At 34.7% G+C, this 27,064-nt stretch overlaps 1 protein-coding gene across 6 annotated transcripts in view; it reads right to left on the minus strand.

Moving 5' to 3' along the window:
• Csmd3 (CUB and Sushi multiple domains 3) overlaps window positions 1-27,064 on the minus strand; it is a 1,179,548-nt gene that overhangs the window by 563,086 nt on the left and 589,398 nt on the right. For all 6 annotated transcript variants that reach the window (XM_031358937.1, XM_031358936.1, XM_031358940.1 and 3 more), the window contains 2 exons: window positions 24,773-24,876; window positions 16,128-16,240 (listed from right to left, as the gene is read on the minus strand). In XM_031358937.1, the coding sequence (XP_031214797.1) occupies window positions 16,128-16,240; window positions 24,773-24,876 (217 nt within the window). The remainder of the gene's footprint in view (window positions 1-16,127; window positions 16,241-24,772; window positions 24,877-27,064) is intronic.

Consider the following 27,064-nt stretch of genomic DNA (forward strand, 5'->3'; position numbering starts at 1 on the left):
AAAAAAAAAACAACAAACAACCCAATCAAAAGATGGGATATAGAACTAAACCAAGATATAACAACTAAGGAATCTTGAATGGCTAAGAAGCACCTAAAGAAATGTTCAACACACTTTATGAACAGAGAAATGCAAATCAAAATGACCCCAAGACTACTTACAACAATCAGAATGGCTAAGATCAAAACTACAGGTGAAACCACACCTTGGAGAGGATGTGGAGAAAGAAGAAAACTCCTTCATTGCTGGTTGGATTGCAAACTTGAACAACCATTCTGGAAATCAATCTGGAGGTTCCTCAGAAAATTGGAACTAGATCTATCTGAAGACTTAGCTATACCACTTTTAGGCATATACCCAAAAGATGCCCCCACCATGCCCCAGGGGCACATGTTCCACTATCTTCATAGTGGCCTTATTTGTGATAGCCAGAACCTAGAAACAACCCAGATGTCCTATGACAGGAGGATGGATACAAAAAATGGGTTCATTTATGCAATGGAATGCTACTCAGCTATTAAGAATGAGGACATCCTGAGTTTTGCAGACAAATGGATGGAACAAGAAAAAATCATCCTGAGTGAGGCAACTAAGACCCAAAAATACATGGGTGGTATGTAATCACTAATAAGTGGATATTTGCCAAAACAAAAAAAGTACAGAACCCAAGATAGAGTCCACAGAACACAAAAGGGTCAACAAGCTGAAGTGACCAAGTTAGGATGCCTCAGTCCCCCCGGGAAGGAGAAGAAAGCAATCAACAAGTGGGGAGGGAGGGAGGAATCTGGGAGGGAAAGTGGATGGCTAGAGGGGTAAGGTAGTGGGCAAAAGAGGGGAATCTGTTCTGATATTGAGTGAGGGAAAAGGACTGAAGCCCTGAGGGCCAAGAGAAAAAATGGCAACAGGCAACCTCAGGAGGTAAGAGGTTGGGGGAATTCTCTACAATGCACCAAAGGCCTGGGAGGTGAGAGACTCTCAGGACTCACAGGGAGGGACCTTAGATGAAATGCCCAACAGCAGGGAGTGGGAACTTATAGAGCCCACTTCCAGCAGGGCATCAAATGAGGGAGAAGGGAGCCATCCCACAGTCACAACTCTGACCCATAATTGTTCCTGTCTGAAAGAATTACAAGGACAGAAATGGAGAAGAGCCTGAGGAAAAGAAGGTCCTGCAACAGGCCCAAAGTGAGATCAAGCTCAAGGGGAGGTCACAAGGCCTGACACTATTACTAAGGCTATGGAGTGCTCTCAACTTTGGACCTAGCAAGACCCAAGCAGCAGAAAGATTCAGATACAGATATTTGCATCCAACCAATGGACAGGACCAGCTAACCCCTGTTGTTGAATTAGGGAAAGCTGAAAGAAGCTGAAGAGAAGGGTGATCCTGTAGGAGGACCAGCAGTCTCAATTAATCTGGATCCCTGAGATCTCTGAAACACTGGACCACCACGAGACTGGAAGCCTGAGGGTGTTTAGAGGTCAGATGGGGTAGGGTGTGAGGACATCCACATGAAGACAGATAAGGGGGTGGGGAGGAAGTATGGGATGTGGAACAGTGGAGAGTGGACAAGGGTGGGGAATAAAATATGGAGTGTAATAAATAAATAAATAGTATTAAAAGATTAAGACATACAAATGGTATTTTTGGAGGGTCAGGGTATACTACTGTGCCCATATTAATACAATTTACAAAGAAAAATATGTTTATTACCTGATTAGTTGAAAGAATTAAAGAGAAAATGAGAGTCTATATCTTACCTCATTTTATTTGAATTGTCAGGTACAGAAATTTAATAACTGAATCTTAAATAAGAACTTTATAGCCTCATTTGAATGGAAGTCAAAAGTTTTCTTCATCAAGAGCTAAATTTAGTAGTTTAAATTATGCCCATAACACTTTATTTTTCTTTGCTATTGACAGTTTCTTTTTGTCTCTGGTAGCCACTTATTGACATAAAATAATAAAAATTGACCCTCTAGAGCACCAAGTGAAATGACCCTTACTGTTTATAACCTCAGAAATGACCTTTTCTTTCAACCAGAATCCATATCAATTGCCCAGATCCTGTTCTGATAACTGTATCAAAGGGAATTTAGATTAGTTCAGCCAAATTCTATAGAGCTATGAAGAATGGGGAGAGATGAGGGTCATCAGAACCCAGAATAGTTCTCAACAGAACAAAGGGGATGTGTTTCTGCTGAGCAAGGAAAAGTACATACAAGTAGGAAAAGAAGTAATTTATCCCTTGGGATTAACATACACTCCTAAACTGTCAGGATAACACAGCTTCATCACAGTTTTTTAAAACCAATTTGTTAATATATTTAAAGTGCTCATATATCAAAAATCTACTATCTGAATAATATTTTTACAAATGTAATCATTAATACACAAGATACCTGAATAACATATCTAGAATTAAAAAGTTAAATATTTTCTTTTTAATAGTAATATTCAGATGAATTTATATTTAAACCCCTCCTGTTCTTAATGATATGTCACTTCTACTCAAGTTAAACAGTCATAACAACAGACCTTTTGGAGGATTTTTGTAATATTTTCATAAGCCACAAATTCACTTAAAGACACTAGCTCACACACAAAAAAAATTTATTCTCCTAGTTTGTAAATTCAAACAAAATGTTATGCAGCATATCAATAAGTTGACCTACCATTTAAAAAAGAACCTTTGTGAAGAATGAAAAATAAGTATTAAGAAACTTCCTAGCCCTCTTCAAGTAGTGACATAATGGAATAGGTGACTATAAAGAGAAGGAGAAAGAAAGCTACATTGAAAGTATTTCAGGGTCAGGTGAAATGGTTGAGTTTGTAAAATGCCTGCCACACAAGCAAGAGGCTTGAGTTCAGATCACAAGCAGCTGTGGAAAAACCAGGCACAGCCTTAATTGTCATGGGCCAAAGAGTCTACTGAAGTCACTGTGCTCAAATTTCTGAGATCATATCTCAAAAAAATAAAATGCTATTGAGATACTGAGTTAAAAATATCCCGTGATGATATCTACTCTCCGTATACATATACATGTGCACTCACATTCATAGTGTATAGATGAACACACAAGGGCAACCCATACATAAATAGGTTGCTAAGCAATCCACTGATCTATGAATATATTGAAATTATAAATCATGTATCCTTGAGCCATTATTAGTTGGATTTTCTGCATTTTACTATGATTTCCTAAAACTATGGTCTACTATTCTAAAAAATCAAAATGTAGCAATTAGCACTACCTATAGACATATACACTGAAAATTTTTTTTTTATTTTAGAGACACTTCTCCACATATTCTTGATCACTGTGTCAAAAGTTTGAATAATAAAGCTTTTGCCATCAAAATAAGAGAGGGAAATGCCAGTTCTCATCATTGTTATTTAATGGACTTTGATTTCTAGTCTGCTTGAATAACAGTTGTGATGTTATGACTTTGAGAATGAAGACATGTGTCCTGAGATAGCTGGAAACAATTGACGGGACTGCCTGACTTCCTTATAACAATGTGAAGCAAGCACCTGACATCAGCAACTTCTACAGACAATGCCACTTTGAAATTATAAATCATGTATCCTTGAGCCAATATTAGTTGGATTTTCTGCAATTTACTATGATTTCCTAAAACCATGGTCTACTATTCTAAAAAAAAAAATGTAACAATAAAATGACTACCAATAATCTTATGCTATATTCATAGATTAGTGGATTGCTTAGCCATCATTGGAGAAGCTTCCTACTGTAGCAGATGGGAACAAGTACAGAGACCCACAGCTGGATGTTAAACAGAAAATGCAAGACCTTGAAACATCCAGCAATAAATGGGGCATCTCCATTACATCCTTCTTAGGGATAAAGAACCCTGTGGACGATGAGGCAGAAACTGGTCCTCTAAATCAACAACTGTAATCCACATATTAACTCATAGAGTTTAAGTCAGTATGCACTGAACCTGCATGAATGTGTCTAGATGGGGTCCTAGAGTTGAAAGGAAATGTGGACACATGCCCAGATACCTAACCCAGAAGCAATCTACAGTTGATAATTACTTGCAAGTGAAAATTTAGATTCCTCCAAGGGAGTTTCTCTGAGTAATAAAACTACTCATATGGGTAGAATGCATGTGACACCTTTGAGGGACAGTGTCTTATTATGCCATAACAATGTTCTCAACTGCTTTTTACTTTTATTTTTTCTTCTTTTTGCAGATATATTATCACTTCCACTTGAGGCTTTGAAAAAAACAACAGTTGACTACTATTAAAAAAACAAAAAAGTAATATAAAATAATAGAATTAATAGAGCCTAGAAGAAAATATTATAATAAAGATGATATACCAATAATCATTGCTTCTTATGTGCTCTCTAAGTGTGTATATTTGATGAGATTAAAAGACTGCCCAATGTCCTTGTTAAAAAGGAGAATCTGGCAGTTATATGCCAAGTAACTTTTACTAGGTTTTGCCAGAAAAGAAATTATCTAGAAATCAAGTAGACTTAAAAGCAGAATGTTTTTGGACATGCTGCCTATGATACATTAGCAAAAATGAGAGATATGATAATAAGATTTATTCTTCAAAATCCTTCAGAGATTCATACATCAAAGTAGGACTATTTTTTTGTGTTTTTTCACATGTAATATATGGCTTCATATTTCAATGTGAAAGAAAATGCCATTGGTGTTATGTATTGGTTGGAATGATGTTGGTCATTGTCTTTTAATTTGTCTTGCATGTTAATTATTAATATTAAGGTTTGGTTATTGTATATGTGACTAAAACTATAACCTGATGCATGCTAGGCAAGCACTCTTGTCATTCAGTTGTACCCAAAGATACTCTTTTGCTTTTCACATTTTATTTAGAAAAAATTAATGTCTAAATTGACCAACATGGACAGCTCCTCACTGTGTAGCTCATATAGAAATTGGATCTATAATTAATCGTTGGCATTAAAGAGATGTATTACTAGGCCTACATGCTTCATTCATATTTTGCAGTAATAAACCCCACTTCAACAAGAAATAGATGTAAAGCAAATAGTTAAAAGAACACATGTGGTATGTACTCACTGATAAGTGCATATTATCCCCAAACCTCAGAAGACCCACAATTCAACCAACAAACCATATGAAGCTTAAGAAGAAGGAAGACCAAAATGTGGATGCTTCTATCTTACATAGAAGTGGGGACAATATAATCACAGGTGGTAGAGGGAGGGAGGGACCTGGGAAGGAATGGGGGGGGGGAAGAGGCGGAGGAGGATCAGATAAGGGACAAGAGAGAAGTACAGAGGGTCAGGAAATTGAATAGAAATATGTAGCAGTGGGGAAGGGGAACTGGGTATAGCCACTAAAAAGTCCCAGGTGCCAGGGAAGCAAGGGGCTCCCAGGACCCAACGGGGATGACATTGGTCGAAACTGGAAATAGAACCTGTAGAGAACACCTCCAATAGATTGAGGTATGGGGCCACACACCTATCTCAAAAATTTTAAATCAGAACTGTTCCTATCTAAAGCAAATGCAGGGACAAAAATAATTTAAACAGAGACTGAAGGAAAGGCCATCGAGATACTACCCACCCATTTGCAGATGCCAAAGCCCTACAGTGTTGCTGATGCTAAGAGGCACTTGCTGACAGGAGCCTGGTATGGTTCTCCCCTGAGATGTTCTGCTAGCACCTACTTGACTAATACAGATGCAGATACATCCAACCATCAGACTTAGCCTGGGGAAGAGCTAGGAGAAGGATTGAAGGAGCTGAAGGGGATTGTAACCCATAGGAAGAACAATATAAACTAATGAGACTACCCAGAGTTCCCAGGCTTTAAACTGCTGTAAACTGCCAACCAAAGAGTATATATGGAAGGATCCATGGCTCCAACCACATATGACCTTATCTGGTATCAGTAGGAAGGAAGGCCATTGGTCCTGTGAAGGCTTGATACCCAGCATAGGGTGATGCTAGAGCAGTGAGGTAGGAGTGGGTGGGAGGGAACCATCCTCATAGAGGCAAAAGGTAGGGGGGATGAGATGGAGGCATAGGGAAAACAGGGAATGGAAATATATCATTTGAAATGTAAATGCATAAAATAATTAATAAAAATTACAAATCTATAATAAAATATTTAATACTAAAAATTAGTAAGTTATTACTGATATATAAAAGGAATAATTTCCAAGAGCATGTAAACAGGTGGATAATAACTCTAGAAAAGTATAACTCTGATAGCTATTGAAAATATTAAATGTAGAACTTGATTATATGTCAAACAAATAATTTAAAATGATAGATTTACATTTAGGCTTAGAAAATTATCCTGATTGTTTATTTCTGCAGGGAATGAAATAGAAAATATAAAGAATATATATCTCTTGTTCTAATAGACCTTTCAAAATCTTATTTGATGAATTAAAATTTAATATTTTCTTTTTCTGCCCCTTTATCGTTCAGAGCTGCTAATTTTTTTTTTTTTTTTTTAGTTAATTTTGTATCCAACCATTTCTCTGAAAATGTTTATCAGCTGTAGAAAAGTTCCCTGGTACACTAGTTTAAGGTCACTAATGTATTCTATCTTATCATCTTTGACTTCTTCCTTTCAAATTTATATCTTTCCTTGATTTCCTTTAGCTCTCTTATTGCTTTAGGTAAAATTTCAAGTACTGTACTGAAGAGAGATAGAGAGAGTGTGGACAGCCTTTTGTACTGCCTTGTTTTAGTGGAATTGCTTTAAGTTTCTCTCCATGTAATTTGATGTTGGCTGTAGGCTTGCTGTAAATTGCCTTTATTATGCTTAGGTATTCCTTGTATCCTGGATCTTTCCAACCTATTATCAAGAAAGGGTTTTGGATTTTGTCGAAGACCTTTATTATCTAATGAGATATTCATGTTCATTTTTTCTTTGAATTTGTTTAAATGGTGGATTACACTCACAGATTTTCATATGTTGAAAAATAAACCCCTCTCTGGATTGAAGCCTATGACTCATCTGGATTTAATCCCATGCCATATAGGGAGGTCACCCTTTGACACTGCCTTGAGGCCCAGGACCTAGAGGCTGGATAGCCCAGAGACCTAGGCAAGAACCAAGCATAACTGAAGGGAAAAATCAATGAAATTATTCCTAATGATCTACTATACTCATAGATTGCTGCCTAACCCAATTGTCGTCAGAGTAGTTTACCCAGAAACTAACAGAAACAGATACAGAGACCTAAAAAAAAACATCAGATGATGCTTGCATAATTTGCAGAAGTTGAAGAGGATGGATTGTAGAAGACAAAGGGGTCAAAGACACCATAGGAAAATTCACAGAATCAATTAATCTAGGCTCCTAGTGGCTCATGGAAACTGACCCAACAACCAATGAGTCTACATTGCACAGACCTAGGCCCCCTGCATAGTTGTTACAGTTGTATAGTTTGGTCTCTTTGTGGGACTCCTAACAGTGGGAGCAGAGGGTATCTCTGACTCTTTTGTCAGTATTTGGGATCCTTTCCTTATTCTTGGTTACCTAGTCAGGCCTTAATAGGAGAGGAAGTGCCTAGACTTACTGCAACTGGATGTGCCATAGCTTGTCAATATTCATGGTTAGTCTCCACTTTTCTGAAGGGAAATAGAAGAGCTTGTGGGAGGTTGTCTAGGTGGATATAGGGAACAGAAATACTGTTTGGGATGTAAAAATGAGAGAAAGAAGGAAAGGAAGGAAGAAAGGAATGAGGATGGAAAGAAAGAGGGAGATAGGACAGAAGGAAGGAAGAACGACAAACAAAATAAGCATGTTCATCAATAAGTAGGCATTTCATAGTAAAGATTTTAGTTCTATTAAAACTTAACTTTGGGTTAAAAACTGTAACTATATAATTTCCAAACTCTCGCTATCAATCCATCTCATCACCAATGTGAGATTTACTAATTAAGTAAAAATTTTAGATTTAGGCAAAGAAGGTCATTTCTACTCACAAGCTTTCAATGAGGAAAGAGACACTGAGTTCACTTCAAACCATAAAAATTAATGAATCTAAATATTTAAAAAATCAGCTATTTTTAATGAAACTATCTCACTGCAAAATTATGGGTCATCTCACAAAACCAACTGACATCATCAAAATTTTAAGCTCTCACCATGCACTTTAGTTAAAAGCTATTTCAAAATTTAAATGTCTAAATAAATTTAAACCATTGGTAAGATTTATAGAAATATAAAGGTTTTGAGGCCACAGTCTATAAACACATAATGTGCTATTATGTGTAGTAGTAGACAAATTATCTTCAAGAACTCCAAAAACCTGATCTGTATCAACTACATTATCCAGAGTGTAGCTGTGAAATTATCAGACATTTGAAGGGTGATAACAATGGTGCCAGAACATACACTTGCTGACGAAAGTAAGCAAAAGTAAGCGACTTTGTCACCAACAGTTCATGCTCTTGAAGAATGCTGCTTTACAAATAAATATGAATAAAACAGCTTAATATCTAATTTCTAAAAGGAGAAATGAGTTCTAGAACCCTATATGTATTGTGTGTAAAAGAATAAGATAACTCTTAAGGACATTTTTAAAATCATAACACATTTTCCCATCGAAATGTGTTAGATTTCTGCCATGTGTATGGGTGTGTAAGAACTCCATGTGCACATGTATGTTTTTATATATCTAATGATACAATGGGTCATCATGAATTTAACATGGCTCTTTTAGTATTCCCCAAGTTATTTACACTGACTAGCATCTGCAGCACCTGCTTCTAAACTTCTTCAAGTTCACCTGGGATGTAACATTCGATAATAGAAGACAGCATGAAGTTAACAAAGTTAGACTTGTGTCTCTGTTCTGCGGTAAGTTAATGAGCTATACTTGTTCACTAATTAATTCGTCCTTTATTCATAGCATATTCATATATGCTATGAATAATTGTATGCTCACATTTGTGAAAGAATGGCTTCAGTTATTGCACAAAGTAAAGTTCTTCTTATTATAGTGCTTACATCTTAGGCACTTCATATGTAAAAAATGAATAATAGTTCTCACCTCTTGCAAATTTAATGAAACCTAATGAGTTAATTTAGGCAAAAAGATTGGGATATACAAGAACCTGGATAAATATTCATTATCCTTTGATAATTCTTCATGTTTCAAAGATGAAGATGAAACTACATCTCCAAAGTCATGCACTGTTAATAGAGACTAATATGGCCATTAGGTAGAACTCTTTTTATTTGTCTCCTGTCTTGTTAATATGTATTAGAAATAATTACATTAGAAAAATAAACAAACAGAATTAAAATTTCTAAGGCCATTGGGGAAAGATAAACAACACAGATTTTGTTTTTCAGATGGAACATCTGATGTTGTATTTTGAATCATGGTTTAAGTAAGACATTACTCATTATTCCAGTTTAAGATACTTAGACATTATTGATTATGGAAAACTAATATACCTAACTTCTAAAGGATCTAGTGGAACTTTATTTAATACTTTTTAAATCAGTGTTCTGTAATTATACTTTAAAACTTTAAATTAGCCTAAGCTACACACACACACACACACACACATTCATTTCTATTTTATTGATTGGAGACTCTTACTCTCTTCTTGCACTTACTTGTTACTTAAGGTAGATACAATTCTAACTATGCTCTTGTGGTATGAAATGGTTTGGCCTCCCACAGCCTCCATATATATATTATTGTGTTTGAATGCTTGGCCCATAAGGATTGGCACTCTTTGGAGGTTTGGCCTTGTTGAAGTGAGGTAGAAAAGTAAAGAAAGTATGTCACTGTGGGGACAGACTTTGAGCTCTCATATTCTCAAGGTACTCCCAGTTTAGCTCATAATCTCTTTCTGTTGCCTGCATATCAAGATGTAGAACTCTCAGCACCTACTTTAGCACCCTACTTGTCTGCATGTTGCCATATTCATGCCATGAAGATATTGGACTATATCTTTGAACTGTAAGCCAGCCCCAATTAAATATTTTTTCTCTATAAGAGTTGATATAATCATGCAGTCTCTTAACAGTAGTATAACTAATGCACTTGTCGAAACAGTGTCACATATTACAGGTTAATTCTAAAGTTTTGATATTTAAGCCAGTTAACCCAAGCAAATTTATTTTATTTTATATTTGTAAACACTTTACATCCTAGTATATAGTATAACTCTTAGAATGTTTGATTTGCTGTCCCTTATTTTGATTGCTTTCCTACTTCATTACTGTATCTCAGGAACATGAGAAGCAGTCTGAAAATTCATATTTCACAAACCTTGAATTTGATTACACTATAAATTTATAGAGACAATTTGTTTTAAGATGCTGTTTTCTCCTGATTAAGGTTTTCAACCTTTCTTTTGGATAATTTTACTGAACTATATAGGAAACATATGATCACACATACATATACACTTGTGTGTGTGTATCTGTGTGTATGTGTACGTCTCTGTGTGTGTGTGTGCACATGTGGCCCTTTTAATTTTTCATATATAAGTTAAAAAATATGTGAGTAAAAGATAAGTTCCATTAGCAAACTAATGGTGGCAAGTCTTCCCATAGAGCCTAGGGTTCTTGGTCCCTATAACCATGTGAGTTCTTTCTTCTGAATAGGACTGAAATCTAATTTAAAATTGACATGACATATGTGTTATCATTGTACCAGTGAGCATAACATGCCAGGGCAGTAGTTACCATAGCTCCTATGTTTCACAGGTAGATGAAAGTGTTGATCAGTATTCTCTACTGTCAACATGGTTGGTACCTTCCATCACTTTGAAGCTTGAAAGTGATGATGCTGCTTTCAGGTCAATACTAGCTTGATTTCTCTTTGGTGTTACCCAAGTATATGATGTCTTCAGAAGCAGTGTTTTATATTCACTCTCATTAGAGGTAATCAAGAACAATGACAATTGTCTATTGTAATTGGAAGTCAATGGCCAACAACTTCCATAGTAGTAATCCACTCCTGGAACAAAATATTTTTATTTGTTTGTCTAATGTGTTTGTAGTGGCATTTTATCCCTTTTTAGGGTGACTGCATTATACCCACAGATTAGTACATCTTTTCACTCTTCAGCTTTATCTTAAAAGCTTCATTTTGCAATATATTAACACAGAGACCTACTATTAGTCACAATGAATACAGAAAATAAAAGAAGGCAGAGTCTCAGCTTTAAATTTGACATCAATATCAGAACCAGTCCTTACAAAGTCAAGGGATCATTTTGGAAGAAGAAGTGTAAAGAATGTAAAAGAAGAGGCAGTAGATAACTACAAGTTAATAGTGATTACTGGAAACAACATGACAGTTGGACATATGAATTCATAGTTGATGTGAGAGCATGACCAAGATCTAAAGCAGATAAAATTCCAGGATGAAGGGGTTAAAGAGAGGAGTTGGTAAAAAGTACCACTTTCAGCTGAGGTGCTATTGGAAATAGCTTGGAAAAAAGGAATTTTGCTTGGTTGTTTCTTTCTTTCTTTCATTAATGTGTAACTCTTGGCAGTCAGACCACACTCCAGTGGATGACCTCACATACAGATGTTGCCATGACAGTAGGTTGTTCTCCAAAAACTGACAAGACCCCATTGCTGAAGATAATAAAACTCATCAACTATCAAGAGGTCAAGCTGGTGCTTACATAATAGCTTCATCCCTTCATTCTAGAGTCTTTAGTACAGACGGTATTCTACAGGCTAACAAAGGAGAAACAAAAACACCAACAGAGCCACAAAGCTTTGATCAACAATGCTGTCCTTCTTACAAAACATAATAGGGTACAGGTAGAACAAAGCTTATAAGTACAACCAGCATCTGATTTTACTTAATGCCTGTTTTATAAGATAGAACTCATACCTGATACTACTTGGGTGACTGAGAACCAAAGACTAGATAGCCAAGAGATTTATGTTAAAATAAAATATTACTGATCTTTAAAAAAATGGGTGATTAAATGACTCTTAATGATAATTTGTTATACTCATAGACCAGTGCCTTATGCAGCCTTCATCAGAGAAGCCTCCTCTTGTAGCAAATGGGAACAAATACAGAGACTCACCACTAGACATTATGCAAGAGAGGAGAGAACTTGAAACACATGCCTCTAAATGGGAGGTCTTCATCAAATTTCTTCTCTTGAAGTATAGGGAATCTCTTGGAAGAGGAGGCAGAAGGAATAGAGGAGACCAAGGGAATGGAGGAAACCAGGAGAACAAGGCCCTCTAAATTAGCTGACTAAAGCTTATGTGAACTCACAGAGGCTGACACAACAACCATAGGTCTGACATCTGCTTGAACAGGGGCTTTTGTCTACATATTATAGTTTTCACCTTAGTAATTGTATCCTGAGTGTGTGAAGGACAGGGTCTCTGATTCTACTGTCTTCTCTAGGGCTCTTTTCCTTCTGTTGGCTTGTCTTTTTCAATTAAAATATGATATTTTTAATCTTCTCTCATGATATTTTCTGTTATTTTTTGTTGTTATCTCTTTGGAGGCTATTCTTTTCTACTGAGAAACAGAAAAAGAATGAATTCACACAGAAGGGGAGTTATGGAGGAGTTCAGAGGAACTGAGGTAAAGGAAACTGAAATCCAGATATATTATTGTATGAGAAAGTAATCTATTTTTAATAAAAGGAGCAGGGGAATATATACCTCCTGGCAGATAGGTCACACTCCAGTGGATGGGCTCATACCAAAATGTATAACAGTACTAGCTAGAATACACAGATATAAAACAAACAATCGAAACAAAACACTTGAGGGTACAAAGTTCACTGTGTATGTAGAATGAGAGGGTATTAGTCAAATAAGTTGGCAGAGTGGTAATTATAATAAAACAATCTATGAAATTCTCAAAGAATTAACCTTTTAAAATACAGAAGCTATATTCTTAATATAATGTGTGTGTAAGGTGAACTGTGTGTCTATTGCTATCACGTAAAAAGAACATATCTTTAGATGAAATCTGAAAGAATTTTTTTTTTACTTTTTTTCCTTTTTATTTTACATGGAACTGATTGGTTTAATCCTGTGGAACCATCTTTAATTCAGAGAAAATTCTTTTTCAAAGTAAACAAAAAAACCTTTGAATTTATATATTAATTTGTCTAATTTTTGAAAACAAAGTCATGAGTCAGCTTTATCCTATTTAAACATAAATTTTACATTTAGAAATTGAAACAAAAAAAAGGAATAGTTCAGAGATATAAATAAAACCTTTCAATAAATTGCTTTTCAGTCCACTGTATTTTCAAAGGTGATTATTAAGCTGAGAGGAAAAGTTGTAAGCCACAAAATATGTTTTTTAAAAAAATGTTTAGATTATTAGCAAAGCAATATTGTAAAACATGTCTTTACCCAGTTGAAACTTCAGTATAAACTCATGTATCAAGTTGCTTTCCATTATTTATTTTACTTTAAAATATATACAATTATGATATTCAAATATGTATTGAATCATGACCAAACAAAAATATTTGGGAAATTCAAGGATTTTTAATAGAAGTTCCTTTAAAACCAACATACTACTCCACAGAGACTACAGTATTTACAAACATGTTTTATAGTAGGAGAGGTTGGTAGTGCACTACAACATTTGCATCTATGTAGAATGAACTATGCTTTTAGTTTGAAATCAGTTTAAATAACAGAGAATTCAAATGATTTTTTTTTTTTTACTGTAGAAAATATCACAGAAAAACAGACTTTTTAAACCAGCAGTCTCAATTAATCTGGACTCCTGAGATCTCTCAAACACTGGACCACCAACCAGGCAGCATACAACAGCTGATATGAGGCCCCCAACACACTTACAATAGAGGACTGCCAGGTCTGTGTACATTCAGAGAAGGTACACCTAACCCTCAAAACATTGGATGCCCCAGGGACTTTAGAGGTCAGGTGGGGTGGGGGGAGTGAGGTTATTCACATGGAGACAGACAAGGGGGTGGGGAGGACGTATAGGATGTGGAAAAGAGTCAGAGGGTAGACTGGAGTAGGGGAAATAAAATATGGAGTATAATAAAATAATTAATTAATTTTAAAAAACATTTTATTTTATGTATATTATATACATAGGAATATCATTTGGTCTGCCTTAATTGAATGGATACCCAAGATGCTGTAGCTAGAGGTGTGCTAATGGAATATAAGGTTGGTAACTTGTATATATGTTGGTCTGGTTATACAGTAGTTGTTATTACAGTGCTTTTAAAGGACAGAAAATGGTCCTTTGTGAAAGCAGAGTTAAGGTAGACACTAAAATATGCTTTAACTTGGTTCAAATAGGAGTATATGAAGTAATGGATTAAAAATAAGAACAAAATCATATAGACTCTAGATTGTTTCCAAAGAAACACTAGTAAATACAGAAATAACATACAATATTGTTAAATCAGAGTTTAGAGACAAGGATAAAGAAGAAAAATTGGAAGATCTCCCTTGGCATTGAGTAGGGTAGATTGGAAGGAACTGGATGGAAGCGTGGAGAAAAGATACAGCGAGTTTTCAGTTAGAATTTCTTGGACTGATTTCAGATGTATCTTACCCGTAGATATTTGTGCATGAATTCTTACATGGATTTTATGCTTCATCACTAAATTATGATCTTGAAAGGAAAAGTGTCTGGTTTTATATTCAACAACACACTCAGTAATTGACATATACACAGATCCTTAAGAGTAACTTTTAAGCACCATTTTTGTATCCCAAAGAAAAAGAGAATAAAATAATGCTGAGTTGGTCTCCTTTACACTGAACCTCTACCCTTGAACAGCAGCAGAGAAGAGAATTCTAGAAAGGTCGATAGAATCCCCCTGCTACTACAACCTCATCCCAAGTTTCAATAACTTTCTTGTTGAAGCATTGCCATTAATGATTAATATAGTTTCTGAGGTTTAACCAACTATAGATTTTATGACAAACATCTTTCAGAGGGTTGGAAAAATGATGAAAAATTTAAGGAACGCAAGGATGCTTGAAGGAAAGGAAAAATCAAGTAAATAATTCCAGCATAAGATGACTATTTTTTCAATTTGTAATTTTTTTTTTACTTATTTAGGACACATGTATATTTTAACTGCTGCAGGAATGTATTTTAAACCACAGACAAGTGTACCTTTTTATTCAAATGACATTTATACATATTTACAGAACTCTTCAAATTAATATAGTACTAAATTTAGTTACAAATAAAAATTACAAAATGAGTGGGTTGTCCCAGACAAAATCATGCATTCATTTCATATATCCAGACACAAAGGAATGGCAGTGCTTCAAAAAGGAAGCTAATTAAAATTATTATGCAGGTAAGCAAAAATTCACAGCCATTGTTAATTAATAAGATAGAGAATAATTATTTTGCCACAATAGTAATAATAAATTCAAGATATGTAACATTTATTAGTTTCATTCACATGTACTTTTCTAGATTTCTGATTAATTTGCATGTATTAATATTTACATGTTTTTCACGTAGAATTATACCTTTGCACACCTATGTATAGCATGTGCCTATGTTGAGTTTAATCAAAGTTCAGTAATGCTTCAAATGTTTCTGATTTAAACTATTTGTCTAAACTAAGTGAAACTAGAAGAGTTTTTACACTCACATGTAATTAATTCTTATCCCTGTTACTGAGATGGGCAGTAGTAATATAAAAACATATCGAAGCCTCTGACTTATTTGAAAGTGAATCACAACACTAACACTATACATTTAATTTCATCGATTGAAATAAATAAGCAACCAAAAATTTGAGGATTGAATTAATTTACAAATACATTTAATCATTTAATAACAACTGTTTTGACATGTAAAGTAAAGAGCTTAAATTCACTTTTTATTCTGTGAAGGGTTGGTATTCCAGTACGATTGAAGCATAGGGTGAGAGATGAGGTATGAAAATAGACATGTTTTAAAGCAAAACTTATTTTATTTAAAGATATGTAATGTCAACATTTATAGTAGTAGAGAAAATGATTTCCTTTTAAATGTATTGTTCATAGACTTATAGAAAACACATTTTCCTTCACTTTGTAGATGCAATTAAATGAGAATTTAAAAGTCTTCTTTGGCTGTATTATGATAACATTTTCTGCAGAAGAAATTCATCCTTACCTTTGTAGTTAACCTTGAAACCAACAGATCCAACACTTTCGTCTGTTTGAAGATGCAGCCACATTTGGCTTCTCATGCTCACTATCAGGTCTGGCACAAAGCTTCCAGTCAGCCTGAAAAAGAGATTGAAGAAGAAGAGAAAGATGGATTACTAACGTACACTCTGCATGCAAATCGTGAAAGAGGTATCCTTCAATACATTCTATGTTTGAAAAAAAATAAAACTGTCTAGCTTACACAGCTATGTACTGATATAAGAGATAAAACATACAATTTAATGATCAAGCTTTATAATTTAAAAGTACTATTTCATGTGTTTAACTAGGTTAGATCTTTTATATCCCCAAGGCAAGATTACTAGAGCATTGGAGAGCTTTATACTTCCCTTTGAACTAAAAATGGAAAGTCGATCTATAAAGATCTTTAAGTATTTTTAGTCTCCAAAAAATGTGTATATTATCTTAATCTTTAAGTTCCACCGAACTTTGTTGTAGATTTTCTTGGGAACTATCAAAATGCCATACAAAGCAATAAATCTCCAAGTAATATACTCCAACTCTGTAATTTTCATAGTGAATACATGATTCTTTACTAATTACTCTTATAATGGGTGTTCTGGATAATTTTATGTCAACTCTACAAAAGCTAATGTCAGCTGAGAGGAGGGAAGTTCAATTTAGAAAACGTATCTATTAGATCTTAATTAGCCATTGTACTACCCATTTATGGTACCATTTGTGGTGGTACAATCCTTGGGCTGGTGGTCCTGGGTTCCTGCTCAGCAGGATGAGCAAGTCATAAGGAGCTAGCAAGTAAAAAGCATTCCCCCATGGCTTTTGCACCAGCTCCTGCCTTCAGCTTCCTGCCCTGTTTGTGTTCTTGTTCTGACTTCTGTTGATGATAAACTGTGATGTGGATGATAAGCCAAATAAACCTTATGCACCCCACATTGCTGTTGGTCATAGTGTTCATCACAGAAATAGCAATCCTTAACTAAGACGATTGGTGACACATGTTCTATTGTTAATGATTTTATTTAAAAGAACTACCTTCTTATAAAATACAGCATAGCTGCCACTTCAAATGATTATTGTACATTCAGTGATGTGCTGTTTTTAAACTATTGAAAGGAAAATTAATTCATATTACTTATTAAAAATGCTGTATCACATCATTGAATAGGAGCCAGGGGTTAAGCAAGGATGAAATAAAATGAGTAAATCAGAGATTGGGATTTGGTAGGAGATTCTATACAGAAGGAGAAATAGGGAAAGCAGACTTACTATAAATATCCAAGTTGTATAGATTTTCAATTTCATACAAAAAAAGTTAAGTTCTTCAAAGCAGATCTTTTAATATTTGCCTGCTTTATTGCTAAAACCTCAAACATGGCTGCGGGGAAGAAAATATAGGTTCCTTTAATGATAACAAGGCATCCTCAGAGAGCACTGTAAATATGTCTCCTCTCCTGTTTGTATAATTTTACAAATCCAGATGAGGGCAGCACATATGACCATGTGCTTGACAGAGCCTGAAAATGACAGTAAATAACCCTACTCTTGAGACACCTACCAAACCCACAAAGGTGACATTTTAAATATTGCATTTTAAGTATAGTCACATCACCGAGGCCTCTATCTAGATAGAGGAATTAAACACAAAGATACCCAATAAAATATTATGATATAATTAAGGGCACATAAGAGGAACACTATATTGGAGATCATGAAAAACATTGCATTGTCTGAACTTTCTTCCGTTCTGAGAATTAGGAATTTTTGTAATATAAAATAAATCATCCATCTTGAGACTTCTTATTATTTGTGTATATGCATATATACATATATTAGTACCAAACATGTATTATCTTAACCTTAAACATTTCACAGACTTTCTCAGAAAATATTTGAATACTGTACAAAATAATAAATAGCACAATTGTTATAATCTATTTCTGCTAACTCACATTTAGCCAATTAGCTGCCTCCAAGTCAGCCTATCATCACTAAGATAGGCTGACAAAAAATATCTTTAAATTATGTCTTGATCATGGATTTATTCAATGTGACAAAATAATTTTGGTGAGACACTGGTTATGGTAGTTTTTTGGTTTTATATTTTTATATTTTCTTTATTTACATGCCATATGACTTCTCCTTTCCCAGTTTCCCCTAAAAAAAAAAAAAAGACCAAAAAAAAAAAAAAACAAAATAAAAAACAAAAAGAACAAACACCTGTTGCCTCTCCTGCTTGCCACCCCACCCTCTCCCAGTTATTGGCCCTGGCATTCCCCTACACTGGGGCACAGAACCTTCAGAGGGCCAAGGGCCTCTCCTTCCATTGATGATCTACTTTGCAATCCTCTACTATAAACATGCTGCCAGAGCAATCAGTCCCACCATGTATACTCCTTGGTTGGTGGTTGAGTCCCTGGGAGTTCTGAGGGTACTAGTTAGTTCATGTTGTTGTTCATCCTAAGGGGCTGCAAACCCTTCAGCTTCTTGGGTCCTTTCTCTAGCTCCTTCATTGGGGACCCTGTGCTCAGTTCAATGGATGGCTGTGAGCCTCTACTCCTGATTAGTCAGGTACTGCCAGAGCCTCTCAGGAGACAGCTATATCAGGCTGGCTTTTTCTTCCTTCAGTCTCTGCTACATAGTTTGTCTCTGCAATTCCTTCTGTGGGCATTTTATTCCCCCTCTTAAAAAGGAATGAAATGTCCACATTTTGGTCTTCCTTCTTCTTGAGTTTATTGAAAACTCAAGTTTGTGGGTTGTTCTTCCGGTATTCTGAACTTCTGGGCTAATAACCACGTATCAGAAAGTGCATGCCATGTGTGTTCTTTTGTGATTGGGTTACCTCACCCAGGATGATATTCTCCAGATCCATCCATTTCCCTAAGAATTTCATAAATTCATTGTTTTTAATAGCTGAGTAGTACTCCATTGTGTAGATGTACCACAATTTCTGTATCCATTCCTCTGTTGAGGGACATCTGGGTTGTTTCCTGTTTCTGGCTATTATAAATAAGGCTGCTATGAACATGGTGGAGCATGTGTCCTTATTACATGTTGGAGCATCTTTTGGGTATATGCCCAGGAGTAGTATAGCTGGATCCTCTGGTAGAACTATGTCCAACTTCTGGAGGAACCGCCAAACTGATTTCCAGAGTAGTTACAGTGTTTTTAGTGATGCTGGGAAATAAACAAACCTTCACAAAAAATGGGAATTTAAGCACAGATTGAAAATAGAAAGCAATTTGACTCAGTTTGAAATCTGTCTATGAACTACATATGCAAAATGTGTGTTTATCACACTATATTTAGCCTTCTATGTCCTGGTAAATATTCAAATTGTTCTTATATACTGCCCTGCTTTGTGTGTTTGTCAGTTATGAATTATTCCAATACCCAGTGCCTGTAGAACACACACGGTAAATTAATCCCCTTCCACTTACATTTCTATTGACCTGTGTTTCCTGACTTCCTGTTCACCCCTGGTTTAAGGGTAACTGTCACAAAAAAAAAAAATGCTAACAGTGTCTTTTGCCTTCGAGCCAATCCTCTGATGCAGGAACTAGGAGGAAGAAATATATCTTCCAGTTCCTATGCTAGTTTTAGCCAAGCAGAGGGCTCCAGGATTTTACTCCCAGCTTGTTACAGAACAGGTAGAATTGCAATTTTTTTTTTTATCTGGATCAGGACAAGTAACCCATGTGTGATGGATTACATCTGCCTGCCTTTGGGAAAGGGTGAGAGTTATTCTTCTTTGGTGGTGTCTGCTTAGTGGCTTTCCTAAGTAAGATGCGCATCACAGACTGATTTAGTCTGTATTTCATTGAAAACTGCTTCATCTTTCCTGTATCTTGTGGGAAGGATTCACTGTACTTGTTAGTGACTTTATTTTTAATTGTATTTTCTGATCAGCAGGTATCTCCCTTAAAACTCTCCTTTACACGCAACTTCAGTAGATAATTCTTTTCAAAGGACTTGCTATAAATTCCAATACTCCTTGCATGTTTGAGCAACCTGTATCTAACTTCTATCCCTGACACTAAAGAATGTTAGGGGGCCCAATCAGAAGAATTAGGTCATTCACATAAGGCTTTCAAATAGTTCTTCACATAATTTTAATGCACAATTTTGAATTCATTGTGACTAAATGACCTTCAATTTATGTTTACTTATAAACATAGTAGCCTCAGTATGCTTCCGTGCTGTGCTTTAAACCTCCTGGTTAGTTCCTTTATGTGGAATGAAAGCATAAAAGCCCAGGAAAATGCACTCAGAAATCTTCCTTAAGCTCTGAAATAGAAACTGAAATAAAGGCAGGATCTATTAAATATCTATTAGGCTCAATGCCTGATCTCTATATTCACTCAAAGCATTTATGTTACATCCATTAAGGAACAGCAGCCATTCTACATTGCAACAATTTTCTTTGTGTCATATAAACATGTAACTATTGCTTTTTATGAAAATGCATTCAATTTCTCCCATCCTGCTATGAAAAGTGAGTCATTTGTTATTTCTGCCATGTCTGCAATTCAGTGAAGATACTGACTGCTAGAAAAACTAGTTTTTCAAAAGTCCTGAAAGGGCATTCGACAGTTGCATTTTATAAGGGCTGGACATCCTGAAAGGATACTGTATAGTTGACTCACATAGATAACAAATCAATAATTGTGGGTTTGAAATCATCAATGCACATGGGCTTTAAAAGTTTTAATTTATTCGCTATCTCAAACTATAATCTTTAAGTATAGTTATCCTTGTCATGAAATTTGGTGGACAAATGTTTGCACATGCATTGTGCTCTTTACCTATTGGCTGTTTATTCTTATGAGAACAAATATAGTTCATTTAGATACTTACTCCATAATTTCCCATATTTCTTTTGTCTTTTCTTTTCTATTGTTTACTATAGTACAGTTATTCCTGAGTGAAAATAGCAACTAAGACATTTTAAAATTTCTTTGTATGCAATAAATGAACATAATCATAAAGCAAACAATAGCAAATAAGAAAGAAATTGGTTTGTTCCATTGAAATTACCAGCCTTTTTATAATATATAAACTCAAAAATAAGAATGAACCTCTACAAGGAGTATTCTATAAACTTAATATTTATTATAAATAATAAAAATTGCCTAGAGAGTATTCTAATATTTTAAACTAAAGTAATTCTGAGCACCAACAGCATGTAGTTGTCATTATACTAAGGGATGACATCACATTAATCCAATTTTGGACACAAAAGACAATGGCTGAAGTAATTTTCTTTCATTCTCTCTTCTTTCTTTCTTTCTTTCTTTCTCTCTTTTTCTCCTTTCTTTGCTTTTTTGTTTTGATGTGTTATTGACATTTGATGAGTTGGATTTGGTTAATTTGTGAACACATGTGACCGTGTGTATGTGTGCATATGTGTATATGTGTATTGTATAAGTGCATGTCTATGTGCAATTGTCTATGTGGATATGGACTTAGAGGTCTATAGGAATATATGTCCATATATATATTTTTTTTTCATGTGAATATGTTCATATGCTTTTGTGTGTTCATTTTTTATATGAATGTATTATGAATGTCTAAGTGTATATGTTCATGTATATAGATAGCTGTTTATGTTTGTGTACTTAAGTGTTATCGTTTATGTGTGCATTTCTTTGTAAATGCATATACATATATATACATATATATGTATATGTATATATATATATATATGACATTATGGTAATTTGACAGACAATGATCCACCAAAGGCCATAGATTTAATCAGGAAACGACAGTAATAGGTGTGAAAAATGCTGTTTTAAAGTTACTGGCCAGAGAAGTTTAAAAAAAACTAAAAAATATTTAGACTATTACTGTTGCCAATGTTTGCATTCCAGAGGTTGAAGGTGAGTCCCTAATGCTGAAGATACCATACACTGTGAACATAAGAACTGAGGGCTGGGCAGTGTTGGCACACGCCTTTAAAACCAGTACTTGGGAGGCAGAGGCAGGCGGATTTCTGGGTTCGAGGCCAGCCTGGTCTACAGAGTGAGTTCCAGGACAGTCAGGGCTACACAGAGAAATCCAGTCTTGAAAAAAAAAAATTGGGGGAATGAGACATGGTGTGACTTTAAAGCCTCTTCACTGAGAACGGGGCTTCATGGTACCAGAAGTAGGTACTATACATGATGCTAAAAGAAGGGAGCAATCAATACTCATATCCAGCTGTGAAGCCTATCTTCGTAGTAGCCAACAGCTTCCTAACTAGATGTAAACTTCACTTAAGAGGAGAGAAATGCCTGGTATTAGAAATCTAGTCAACTTCCTGTGTCTAGAGAGGTCATGAATCTTAAAGAAAACCTGTGTATACAACTTTTAAAAACTTGCCTTAACTGTATTGTAAATAATTATCCCTATATGCACAGATAAGTATTGTTCTCTTCCCTCATCAAGGAAGCTTCAATTTTTAGAGATTGAGGCTGTCATAGAAAACTACTGTGTGTCAAAATGCAGAGAACAAATGACCAGGGAGTGCTTCACCACAGTGTATACATCTGCAATCGAACTCCTGCATCAAATGCTCCGGGAACAACATGAAAGGGAAGAAAAGATTGTGAGAGCCAGACAGATAACCACTAAGTCTGCTGTAAGTTCATATATTCTAGAATTGATAGGGAACGAACACTCATGACACCCTAACAGTATGTCTGTTTACTTAGTATCTAAACAACGTCAATACTAATACACATGTTATCATGGGAGGAGTAAACCTTATGGGTCCCCATCCCTAAACAGAGAACTACAGGCACATAAGGAATGCTGAAAGTGGAAAAATACGTCTTCCACATGGATAACCCTCCCAATTTTTCATCTAATCCTAAGTGGTCTGGCATGAAAGGATACAACAATAAGACCATCATGTAACAGACTCAGTAGGCTGTATTTATATATTACAAATTTATACATATATATATATATATATATATATATATATATATAACAACAAAATTAAAGGTAAATAAGGCATGAATTTGAGAGGGAGCAGTGTACATGAAAGTGAAAGATGGAAGGAAAGGGAAAGGGGAATACTATGCAATTATATTTAACTGATAATTTAAAAAAAAACAGTAATTTATCCAATCAAAGTGATTTTTAGTTGAAATAGTCTGTTAGCCAATTACCAAGCTTCTTTTACATGACTTGATTGCAGACACCAACAAAGTTTTGTTAATGTCCATTTTAATAGAAGAAATGAATAATATTTCCTTAGAAGTATAATTTTGTTTATTAGAGGAATATTTACTGATGGTAGACAGAAGAAAACAGAATAAAGTATGGTTTCATGTACAATTTTTACATACTGATGCTATTTCTCAGAGTAAGGAAAATACAGGAAGAACTGAAGCCCATTCACTGCACAAACTAAAGACAGAAGAAAACTGTATTGTGAGAACAGAAAGCTTGTAAAATATTTATTTTACTCTTCTAAGAAGAGTGCAATAAAAAGCTCTGCTTTTGTTGCATAACAACTTGCTCCACTTGATTACTTACTGGAGACCTAAGAACACAAGCCACAGTTTTTATTCTTTATCCAGACTTCTCTCACCCTGTTGTCCTTAGCCTCACTTTTCTCATAATTAGTTGTGAGTATGGTCCTTTCACTTAATGACCCTGATAAAGTGGTCTCCCTTCATCTGTTCCTTGATCACATTCATTGGGTGCAAGATAATTAACCTTGGTTTCAAGTGTGACCTTCAATAGAGTAGAAAACATGATTTTAACTACACTTGATAAAAATCTTTTCCTCCTGTCCCTGCTAACCCTTTCTCCTTTGATGTTAAAAATGCTACCAAGGTTCTCTGAAACAAATATCACAGCAAATAAAGCCACAAGCATAGAGCCTACACTGGTCTGCTGAGGTTCTCCTCTGGGTATATATTATAGCTTTCTGCTTTTTAATTTTATATTTATTCATGTTTTTTTTTGTTGTAGTTATTTCAAAATAGGGTTCCTCTGTGTAGACCTTGCTCTTGTGCAGCTCTATATGTAGATCCAGGCTAGTTCAAACTCAGAAATCTGCCAGCCTCTGCTTCCTCAGTACTTGAATTAAAAGCATGCGCCCCAGGAGAGGAAATATCATTTGAAATGTAAATAAAGAAAATATCTAATAAAAAAAGAGAGATAGAGAGAAAAATATGTGCCCTACCGTTGCCTTGCTCAGTTTAGTACTTTTATGGATCTCTTGACTTTGTAAATGACTGGGTCTCTGTTTTTCTGCCTGATCTTGGGTCTCTTTTCCTTCTAGTGGTCTGCATTGTACGACCTTGATGTGCTTTTTGGCTTTATCTTATTATATTTTGTTTTGACAAGTTTGTTATTATCTCTTAGAAGCTTGTTATTCCTAATGAGAGAAAGAAAAGAGGTGGATCTGGAGCAAAGGGGAAGAATGGGATGAACTGGCAAGAGTAGAAGAAGAGGAATCTGCAATCAGGATATACTGTATGAGAAAATGATCCATTTTCAACAAATGGGAAAAAATGCATCAAGGTTATCATTCCAAATGTATAGTGTAGCATGAGTAATGAAAAGCAATTTGTGAGTAAACATCTCCAATTCTTTATAGACTCTGACAGCTATGAAATACTGACTACTTACACCTGAAGCACAGTCCTTGGGTCTCCAACTTCACCTCCATCACCAATAGTTAACGTGTCATAGCCAATCTCCAAATCAAATTCTTCAAAGTTTATCTGGATGACCTAGTGATAAATAAAAACCAACACCTTAAGCATATTGAATTATGTAATGAAAACCAAAATTTTAAGGAATGGCAGAAAATTAAAAATAATGTAAGACCATCTATAAATATCACCTTATGACAGCAGGTCTCACCAAAATATCCAAAACTCAGTGGCTATATTACCACCCAGTTTTCATTTGCTAGCTCCTAACTTCTGTGTTAAATTTTCAATGAAATGGCATGATTTCTGTTTATAGAACACTCATTTTGATTTAAGCATGATTAATGCAAATCCACTTTGGGATGGCTTTATAAAAACTACATGTGGGAGAGAGTAGTTTTCCACACATTTCCACATACTTTTTTTATAAACTTAACAGAGGAAAAAGTATGCCATTTCCCTTAACTAGTAAAGCTTAAAAATGTTAGAGCCAAATTTGAATCTCAATGAGTATATTTAGTGTTATAGGTTTATTTTCTGTTTACTAGCAGAATCCTTCAAACATAGTAAAATGTATTTCCAAAACTAGAGAAATATAATTTGAGAGACACATTAGAGTACAGCAGATAATTTGGAATGGATTTTTACAAAAACATGTTATACACTGTTTCTATACACATTTCAAAAAATAGTTAAATTGAAATTAAGTATTTGACATAACATTGAAAAACAAAGTAATTAAAAGTCTATGCAGAAATAGTTGCATAAATGTGTATAACTACAACCATGCCCTCAACAAATAGTAATGTATAATATGGTATTAATATATCTGCATTGGGAATAATTATCATAAGTGTCTAACATTTCTAGAAAAAAGTAAAGAAAAAGTTTTCCAATTCAACTACATCATGTGTAAAATGTATGAAAAAGTATATAGTTTATATAGTCACATTTTAAAATGTCTTCTGCTTAGAAATAAAGTTTTATCTCTCTCTATATATATCTATATATCATTCATTTTTTTAAATTCAGACTGTCAAAAATATGGTTTAAACAATGATGTCCACTACAGACTTAGACAATGGAATTTTCGTCTTCAGTTGCTGACGGTGTTCGGGTACATTAGGAGGTGTTGCCTTGCAGGAGAAAGTATGTCCCTAATGTTAACTATTTACAAATAAAAAGTAGGTTTGACTCTTTGATGTTCAGGACTTGCTCAGGGAGAAAGATAACTAAAATTAAAATTTTAGACTTACCATTAAATATCTCAAAGTTATGGACCAAGTTGCTAGTGCAGATTAGCTTTATATTTGTCAGTTGTATTGTACAATGTGATAAAATCTTTTGGGAGATTTGTGTTGTATAACACTTGGAGATGTTTGGATATTTTCTACCAACCTCACTAGTTTGAAAACTGCCTTTTAGAGAAACCATGAAGGATGCATTTGGTAGAATATTCAGTTCTCAGAAATCAGGTGCCTTTTTTAGGTAGGCAATATAATTCCTTCCATATGACTTAGGACAATGCCTAAGTAAAGAGAATGTTAGTCTTGTGATTAGTCTATTTCACAGAGGAAATCTCAGTGGATACTGCAGAAGTAATTAAAATCTCTGCCTAATCAGTGTTAAGTTATTCACAGGTAGGTTTTCCTGGGAGTGGAAACATTTTATTTTAGATATTGTTAATTATTTCTGGCAAGTTTGTTTTCTTTTAGAACTTGTTCCTCTTTTTTAAATTACATTTATTTATTGATTCATTTTACAACCCAGAATCAACCTTTCCTCTCCTCCCAGTGTTTTACACATACACATATTTATGAAGCTATTTGTTCATTTCTTTTGTTATTACTCTGGTTATTTTCAAAATGGAGTATTTAGGCATATATACATTCTGTTTGTAATAAATTATCCTTTTATATGTTTGTGACTTTTATTAACTTTGGGAAGTTAGTCATCTCTTCCTTCTTTCTCCCTCACCCCTCTAGATATTGAAATTGACATAAATTAGATGCTGTGTTTTTTATATTTCTTAAAGCCATATGTTGTCATTTCCATTACCTTATTTTTATGTTTCTAATTGCATAAATTTGAGGTCTATCTTTGCTTCATTAATTTCTTTTTATTAGCATATTCATTGAATTATTTAAATTAAAATATACTTTTATAAAGAGTGATTCCACCTGCTTTTTTAAAAAAAATACTGAACATTTTTGATAAGATTGGAGCAATATAAAACTAATCATTTTAAAATAACTCTAATTCTTGA

Source organism: Mastomys coucha, unplaced genomic scaffold (genome assembly GCF_008632895.1).
Source record: "Mastomys coucha isolate ucsf_1 unplaced genomic scaffold, UCSF_Mcou_1 pScaffold7, whole genome shotgun sequence".
Classification (NCBI taxonomy): Eukaryota; Metazoa; Chordata; class Mammalia; order Rodentia; family Muridae; genus Mastomys; species Mastomys coucha.